Source organism: Vigna umbellata, chromosome 5 (genome assembly GCF_029865625.1).
Source record: "Vigna umbellata cultivar VRB3 chromosome 5, Vumbellata_1.0, whole genome shotgun sequence".
Lineage (NCBI taxonomy): Eukaryota > Viridiplantae > Streptophyta > Magnoliopsida > Fabales > Fabaceae > Vigna > Vigna umbellata.
Window position 1 is genome coordinate 67,014,917 of NC_142169.1, and position 9,211 is coordinate 67,024,127.

The following is a 9,211-nucleotide window of genomic DNA, read 5'->3' on the forward strand; positions in this document are numbered from 1 at the left end:
GTAATGAGAAAAGGAGATAAACAATGGAAGTTTGTAGAATAAGGGATTTTATTAGGAATATAATTAAGGAGCATTTTTGCATATTGTTGTTTGGTTGAGAAATAAAATTGATATGATGAAGAAAGTGAAGAAAGGTTGAAAAAGATGTGAAGATGTGTTCTCCATAGTGTTAGGAGACATACTAACATATACGAGAGAGAGTTTGACAATAGATACAGGATAGTCTTAGAGAAAGTCTAGAAAGGCATTACATATATATAGTACTGAGGGATGCTTAAATCCCCTACACATGCTTCTGCTTACATTACCCTTAGCATTCATCTCCTATCATACTAGAAGGCAAACTACAAGTAGCAGAACATATCTCAACTCTCAACACTAACACTTCATCTGCAAACATAAAAAGGGAAACAAAAGACCTACGTTAATATTTTCTACCGACACTTGGTAGTGTTAAGAAGTATTCAAACAACAAAAGGCATGCATATGATTACGTTAGCTTACACTAATTGAAGGGACATCTGATCTTGTCGGGCATACTGACTATTGGGTTGTAATCCAGTGACTTGGAAGTAACCACGAGAGTCAAATGGCTGCTGAGACTGCATAGAGTCATAGCTTGTGCCTCCAGGCAACACACCCATATTGTGGCTCCTCTCACTTTCAGCTATCTACACCACAACCCAACCAAAACCTACTTAACTACACATCATCATGCACTTACAAACCACCTTAAAAAGGACACAAACAGATCCAAAAACAAACCTTCGCTCGAAGAAGCTGGTTGTTGTTGTGCAAGTCTATCTCCTGCAGTGTACATTTTAGTTATCATACTTTGAAAGCCACAATGTGGTTAGGGCAATACACAACATATATAACATCCTATTATTTGAGTTTGCCATAAAATAAATAAAGACCTATATTCTTTCCCTTTCCTACCATTTCTCCAATTCAACAACCTAGGATCAACACAGAACTCAGCCAGACACATAAACTTAGATTCTGTTTTCATACTTGATTTTGTAAATAGGCTGCGGCTATAATACACTACCAGCATACACCCTTTTTAAAACTTTCTCACAGCTCCAACAAAATAGTATCATTGTTTCTTGGTACGAAACAAGTATTTTTCAAATGCACCAGAAATAAAAGGAGAGAAAAGTGATGGGAGAAGAAAGATTAGCTTAACTTCTCGTTAAATACTTATAAATGAAAAGATAAGATTAGTGTGTAAATATCTATAAATTGAAATCAACTCGTGTATGTTAACTTAAAAAATAAATAAATGAAGAGGTAAAAAATTTGAGATGTATAATTTGGTTTAGCTTACAACTTTTTTTATTATTAATCTTATTCTTTTCAATCTATTCATCAACAATTTTATTTAAACTGATTCATGGAAGAAAACCAAAATTAAAACTATCAAACTCTATTAAAAAATTCATTTTATTTAATATTTGACTTGGGATAGGATGAGGCTACTCATAATTGCACAAGACACCCTTTGACTGATTAATGCAATGAACTTAAACCAAAATATTGATCAAGACACTTATTAATATTTAAAAATATACGTAAATATTTTCTTTACAAATATGAATATATAAATTTTCAACAGTATTGTGGAAAACAGAAGAGATAATAAATCTGAGATAAATACAAAGAAAAAAAAAGTTATAAGAACAATGTACCTTTTCAGATTCAAAAGAGGTGGCAGACGTGAGGTAAATACAAATATGCAAGAAATCATTTATCTTTTACTCACCATACTAATATTAAACCAAATTAGATGCTTGGTTACAAAATTTCCTGTAGTGGAAATTGATTTATTAAGGATCAAGAGAATGCAACACAACTATGAATATTTTGTTAGAATTTATCTCTCTCCACCTGATACGTAAAAACATCAAATTCAATGTTTCTAGTGCACATACCAATTCTTAGAATATGTTTAGTAAGTTATTCTACAAACTTATAAACAATTTTTTTACTGACTTATATTTATAAGTTTGATCAAAATATATGTAAGTGTATCATGATGTATTTTATCATAATTATTTTTTCTGTAATTGTCCTAATCACCACAGCCACAGTTAGAATTATATTTGGATGTTAAAGGTAAGGAATTAAAAAAATCTAAAAACCACATATTATAGATTAAAGTTACCAAAAAGAAAATGTTTTCTACTTTTTCTTTAGACATCTGACACTGATGTCTTTATTTGACACTGATGTCTTATAAATGGCTTAAAGACAGGGATTTTATCTCCCAAGTTATAATATCTTTATAAAATATCAAATCATCTGAATAAAATCATAAAATCATTACAGAAACCTCCACAACAGATTCCAGTCAACTCGTACATCAAATGAATGTCTAGTTGACACAGGTCACATTTTGTTTCGTCCTTTTTTCCCCTTAATGCAATATGAGTTTGTTCTTTTTCATTTTTCTAAAAATGGAGCAACTACAACAGTATTATTCAATATCTTTTATAATGGACCAATTAAACTTGTATAAAATACTGATCGATGAATAGTATACTGATTGATGAATAGTATGCATTAACATAAGCTGTATATCAAATTTCTCGGTCCTCATTTATGAGACTGAAAACTAAAATTCACAATAATTGCAATACCATTAGTTTTAAAAAACCTAAAGACGCCACAAGGAATTCTCAAACAAACATACAGTGAATGTTCACTTAAATAAATAGAAATATGCTAAGCCCATAATCACATACTAAGCTAGTATATTATTCTCCTTTCAAAACCATTCAATCAGAATCAGTAAAGTTCTGGTTACTGAAAAGACAAATATGTATGCATTTCCAATAAAACTTTGAAAAGAAAAAGCATAAATATAGGATAAATATTTACCCTCTTCTGCATGTACTCAATTTCAGCAAATAGCAGCTCGTTCTGATATTAATGTTTGGATAGTAGCACAAGCAAAAAGAGAAGCACAAAGTCAGAAAAATGCAGGGTTTAAGAAGATAACATAAACCAAATAATCCATCTATCAATTCAAAAGTTATAGAAGGAACTTGTTCATTACAAGACATACCTTTTTTGAACGAATCCTACTAATTCCTTTTTCTAGTTTACTCTCCAGGTTTTTGAGATCCTTGGTATTCATAGAGCCCAAAGACTCACCCATCATTTGCCTGCGATTTAGTTAATTTTACTTTTCATCAAGGATGCGCTGAAACAATACCAATTGTAAAATCTGCATGGTTTGATTTATTTTTTCAAAATCTACAATTTTCGAAATTTGAAACCCTTCATGATTTTGTTTTTTGAATTCATGTGAACGAGAATTTTCTTTTCTAAGTAAATCAAAAAGACAATTCCTCTTGCCTGTTGTTATTCTGCAGGCTACTTATTTGTGCACGAAGTTTATCTGCTTCTTGCTGGTAAAACTGGAAAATATATGTGAAATCACACATGGTTATGAATATCAGTTTATACAATAAATTACAACGATCATTAATTAATTAGGTTATAAATGATGCTAGGAACAGCTTACCAAATTGAAAGATTCAAAATTTTTCTCACTCAAAATACGTAACAAGGAACAAGCAATACCTGAGCATTAGCCTCAGAAGCAGATCCAGCAGACGAATCTGAACATGCTTTTTTGTACCTCTCAATAGTTTCTTTGACACTGCAAGGATGAATAGTATCAGTTTAAATTATTGTTCAAATTGTATATTAGCATGCTAAACGGATAAATATTTATAAAGGGTTTGTAAGCTGTTTCAATTTTCGAAATCGTCTAAAGAACAATTAATCAATAAATTCATTAGAAGTGAGGTCTCAGATTCCTTCAAGAAGCCATGTTTTTTTAAGAAAAAAAAATTCTAGCAAGGGAGTTATTGTTGCAAGTGGAATAAATAAAATATTATGGTATTATACTTTTATTAAGATCTTCGAAAGCTAGGCTCCAGAACTAATAACATTCTTAGAAGTTTATTTATCATCGTAGGTGTATGCCAAAAACTTTTTATGTATGGCCAAGTTATCACGATGGACATGAGTTACAGCCTTAATTATGAGTTACTAGAGGGCATCAACTTCTACTTGACTTGGTTGTTCACAAAACTTTTCAATTAGTGGTTAAATATAAGATGGAAAGGAACAATGGAAACACTGGGAAAGTGAGACCTTAAGTTGTATTTTTTTAGTAAAAAACATTTCTAAATTAGAACTCCACATGAGTGCTTATTCTAAGAAATTGCACAAATCTCGATCGGAAATTGATGATGTTTTCTTTATTTTCTATATTCTCTTGTTTAAACTCGTTGTCCATAATACTCACTATAGTTATCTGCATCGGAGGGAATGCCTACTGCCTAGATATGTTTGAGGAAGATAGAGTTAGAGGAAACTAATTATGTGTATGAGACTCTAGTTCAACAGCAAGCTCAGGGCAATATTGCTAACTTTATGAGAATCAAATTAAAAATGCAATGTATTGTCAAATATTTTAAAATCTAAAGCAAACACACGCAAAATGGGAGATCATTAGTCCTCTGATTACAGTGTAAGACTCTAGTGTTGGAATTTCTTTGTGTATCTAACCAATTTGATATCAACTATCCGGTATATCATGTACGGGTCCGGTTATAATGTCTCTTATTATTATTAATCATATGATTGGAATGAAAAAAAGTAAAAATTGGAAAGTTGAGATTTTTCTTTACTCAGAAGAACAAAAACCACCTTGTTATTAGGAGAATCTCTTAATTTTAAAATTTAAAGGTATTCCCTACTTTTTTCCAGAGTTCAGTGTTATTAATTCTCCAGGAGAATTATGTAGTAAAGTGAATTAGAGATGTGTTTGTCCTGAGGTCAGTACGTGTAGTATAGCATCTTTTCATTTCATACGCAAAAAGCACATTGTTCAACAGAGCTTAATTGGCTAATGGTTTGAAAAATTACCCAATATGACGTAAAATTACAATCAAAATGAATTGGAAAATTCATCATGAAAATATTTCTGGAGTCAGTAATTTCTTTGTTATTGAGGTGCGATTAAATACTCGGCCTTAGAATATTAATTGAAAATTAGTGTGAGAAGATAAGCAAAGAAATTATTATATATTAATACAAGACATAGTTTACAATTAAAGTTGTACCACCTTATTAATTTCATTCCCTGTGGTTTATTTTCCACAATTTTCTGACGGTTAAGTGATGAATGCTTACATAAGCATGAAACCTGCCCTTCCATCTTTCAATCTATGCCTAATCCTATTTGCTTGTTTTGGACATAGAAATGGAAAAAAAGGAGCAAATAAAGGGAAGGTGTCATGTCAATCTTATCTTAGTCGTATTCAATTCAATATGAAATTAAACATACAACGTTGGAGATTAGCCAGAAAGGAGTCTCTGGTTGAGGGTCAAATCATCCAACTCTCTCAGTTAACTCAACCTTAAACGCAACTCTTTAAAAGCAACGTCAAATGATCTCATTGGTCTGCCCTTCTAGTCAAACTCAGATTAGATGTGATAAAAATAAAATCTTAAAATAATGAAAAAAAAGTCACTTTCAATGTTCACAAGAAAAAAATAGGAAAACTATTTTCTTCTGATACCTTAATTTCCTCGAGCCACTGATTGGCTGCCTCTGCCACGCTGGCACAGGATCCCACTATATGATTGGTTCAACTATTTCTAGGGCTATTTTTTTCTCTGCCACTTGGGGGAACCCATTTCACAATGGTTAATACCCTCAGCCCCATTGAAATATCCACCTCGATGAACCAACATTAGACTCAAATATGAAAAGATTCATATATTATATACAATATATATAAAACAAACTTTAGTAGAATAAATCTAGATCGAATAAAATGAATAAAATATGATTAAATTATTGAGTCTTTTCTGTCTGAAAGTCTGTGAACATCACAGCCGTCCAATTCAGCTTCTGCTGTAGCAGCAGCAGCAATAGTTTTACGCTTCCCATTGCATGGAAGAAGCCAAATACTCAGAACTCTCCCATTGGCTACCTCAATTGTCGTACATTGTCTCTGCCACCATTTACCTCACTCACTTCAATCTTTAATATTTTTGTTCCCTCTTTCTCTCTCTCTCTCTCCTCGCTGAGCCTAGAAACCCTTTTCTTTTTCCTTCTCAGACAATTACTTTCATAGATATATGTATGCAAGATATTGAGCAAATGCAAATCCCAGTCTGGGGTACCAACAGTGGCGAAATACATTATGATAAGCCCAGTTGAGTCACTTTTATTGGTTCATCACTGTCTTTTGCTGTGCAATGTAAAAGAATTTTTACTCCTTGAATAAATAGGAGAGAAGGGGAACAAGGGAAAGAAAGAAAATTTTCCCAGAGAGGGGTGTTTCCACTATAGAAGATAAAACTTAGGGTTGAGATGGAAGAGGGAAAGAGAGCCCGGAATGGGAATCATGACATAAACTCTTTTGTCAGAGGGTCAAGAACTGAAAAATCATGTGTGACGTGACCAAAGATTCTTTCAACCAAGACGACTCTTAGACTAGTCCTTAAAACCCTAACCAGATTCACCAAACCTCATTTCCTAAAAGGAGGGGAAGATCAACCGAACAGATTTTAACTTTGAAACCGATTTTTACTACTTAGGAATTTTTATTAACCGAAAAGAAAAGAGTTTCAACTTACTTTTTTCCCGATTAAGTGAAATTCTTAAACTCGTGCTATTGCTAATAAAACCCTAATTAGGGTTATGTTTGACCTAGGTTAGATCTCGCACGTGGATGCAAGTGGGATTGGGGGAAACCTCGGTTCAAGTATCTGGACTGGAAAATCTTAATCTAGCTGTGACCTTTTTCGAGCTGATTTGGTTGTAAATGTTTAGAAGAGATTTTCTGCATAATCTGATATAAACCAGTGTTCGGCTTTATCAAAACCTAACATTAGTTTCTTTTTTTCCTTGCAAATTTATTTGAATTTGGCATATTGACAAATCTCTCGAAATTGTACTGTGCTTTGTTGATGTGCAACTGACGTATTATTAAGGAAGTGTCAAGGAGATGCAAGGATTGGGCTAATTGAAGCATGACAGCTTTTGCTTTAGGCCTTCTTAGCTTAGCCCCATAGATGTGTAAGAGAGAGAAGGTGAGAATAATGGAAGGGGAAAGAGGAAAAAGGAAACAGAAAATTAACAAGAATGGAGAGGGAGTTGGGGGAAGTGGCTGATCTCACAGACCTGCATAACTTCCCAAATCCTTACCTGTTGCTACTTACAACCATAGTGCTTCTATTTCTATCTATTGCACCAGATCTATGTATCTAACAGACCAAAAACTAGGAAAATTATCATAACCAGAAAAGAAAATATAAAAAAGGGGAAGGGAAAGAACAGAAAAAAGCTCATAGAAGGAAAAGGCCAAAATAGAAGTAAAGAAAGACAAGTGATCCTTGGTTGCAGGAAACAGAGATAAAAAGAGGAAAATCTCTATCTCTACTGCATCACAAAAATGATTATGTTCTTTGTGTTCAAATCCTTCAAAAGATCTATTTACAGAAGCAAAAATCTAAACGCAAAGTCCCCAAAAATAAACAAAAATTATCATTTCTAATCAACTTCACAGCGCAAAACTGGGAACGAAGGCTCAAAAGGAGTCCTGAGAAGGGAAGAAAAATGTGAAAAGAAATTGAGGAAAAAAAAAACTCATGGCTAGATACCTGTTATTAGCATATTCATAGAGACGGCCACGGCTAGAGAAGACGATTAGAGCAACCTCTGCATCACAAAGCACAGATAATTCATATGCTTTCTTGAGCAAGCCGTTTCTGCGCTTGCAGAAAGTGACTTGGCGATTGGTAGTGTTCTCAATCCGCTTGATCTCAATCTTCCCCCTTCCCATCTTCCTCTGTGGAGAAACTGACATGGATGGGTTTGGAAAAGCCATGTTTTGCAACCTGAATCAAGTGAAGCACAATCAATATATCAGTTCACATAATAAGGAGCTCATGTATATGTTACATATATATATGTAAGAGTAAAAATCACAAACAAATTCTGGTCTTTTCAACTAGTTTTGTCTGATTAAGGAGAGTATGGAAAGGAAGTTAAACTTGGAATCTCTTTACACCGCGCAGCCTAACTTTTACATCATTAGTTAAAAATTTTGATTTGAGCCAGTAACAAAGTGTGCAATCTAGCAGGGCTTGTGCTGCCGAATCTGGGTTTGGAATGAAAAGAATTGATTGACCCAGAAGACTTGAAGCAACGAAGATGGATTTCAAAGGATGTTTCAAAATTTTGCAAACTAACCTGGTGAGAAAACAAAAGGAGAATATAATTAAGGACACAACAGATTTTTGAGCTAGCCCTCGAAAACTTTTTTTTCCTTTCTTTTTCTTTCCCTCTCGTTTTCCACTTAGCAGAAGAGGAAGGAGATATCAGAAAATAAAAGCAAAGTGGCCGAAGAATTGGGTATTTATAAAGTGAAAAAACGACATTTCATCCATCGTGGTTTATGCATCAGAAACTATACTCATCTGCCATCTTTATATTTTATTTACTTTTCTTTGTCCTTTTTTTTTTTTTTCATACCCTCACTGGTTTAGTGGCGTATATTGGCCATGAATCAAAATAAGAAGGATAAACCTGGAATAACAATTTGGATTAAGCTTCGTTAACTTTAAAAGAAAAAAAGGAAAAGAAAAATTGAAGAAGGAAGTAGGGCATATGAGAGAGAGAGAAACGAAGTTCTGATAACGATATTAATAGGGTGAAAAGGACATTGGGCTAAGATGCAAGAAAAATTTATACTCTATCGAAGAGAGAAAAATAAGTTTTCTTTACAGAAAAAACCCAAGAGGTTGATTCAAGAATACAAAATTTTACATATGATGGATGACAAGTTTCAATCCCCACTCTTTTTTTTAACCAGATAAATACTGATACACCTTAAATTTCCAGGGTGTTTTTTTTATGAAACGATACTTATTGGTATTTTATAAGTGAAAGACTTAAACTCACAATCCTTTCATTTTTCTTTTCAAATGTATCAAGTAAATCTTTTATAATTTTGAGTTTTCTTATCTGAAATTGAGATTGTATGTGAAATGAATAAATCTTTGTCATGGAATCCTACAAAAACGCTAATATCATTTTTTTAATTTTAATTTGAATCATATATATCGATCTTAACCTCAAAGTAAAACACACATATATTTAAAAAGAATAACTTTT

The 9,211-nt window shown here is 32.9% G+C and overlaps 1 protein-coding gene across 3 annotated transcripts; it reads right to left on the minus strand.

Moving 5' to 3' along the window:
* Positions 1 to 147: 147 nt before the first annotated feature.
* AG (K-box region and MADS-box transcription factor family protein) lies at positions 148 to 8,504 on the minus strand. 3 transcript variants are annotated; one of them, XM_088114803.1, is made up of 9 exons: positions 8,288 to 8,504; positions 7,696 to 7,932; positions 3,592 to 3,670; positions 3,364 to 3,425; positions 3,071 to 3,170; positions 2,884 to 2,925; positions 766 to 807; positions 495 to 671; positions 148 to 390 (listed from the first exon to the last, which is right to left on the minus strand). In XM_088114803.1, the coding sequence occupies exons 2-8, from the start codon at positions 7,920 to 7,922 to the stop codon at positions 501 to 503; spliced, it is 723 nt and encodes a 240-aa protein (XP_087970929.1). In that variant the 5' UTR covers positions 7,923 to 7,932; positions 8,288 to 8,504; the 3' UTR covers positions 148 to 390; positions 495 to 500. The 3 variants fall into 3 exon arrangements, with proteins under 3 accessions (XP_087970929.1, XP_047154621.1, XP_047154623.1); XM_047298665.2 differs by having other exon boundaries at positions 505 to 671; positions 8,288 to 8,502; XM_047298667.2 differs by lacking the exon at positions 8,288 to 8,504 and adding an exon at positions 8,089 to 8,240 and having other exon boundaries at positions 505 to 671.
* Positions 8,505 to 9,211: the final 707 nt, after the last annotated feature.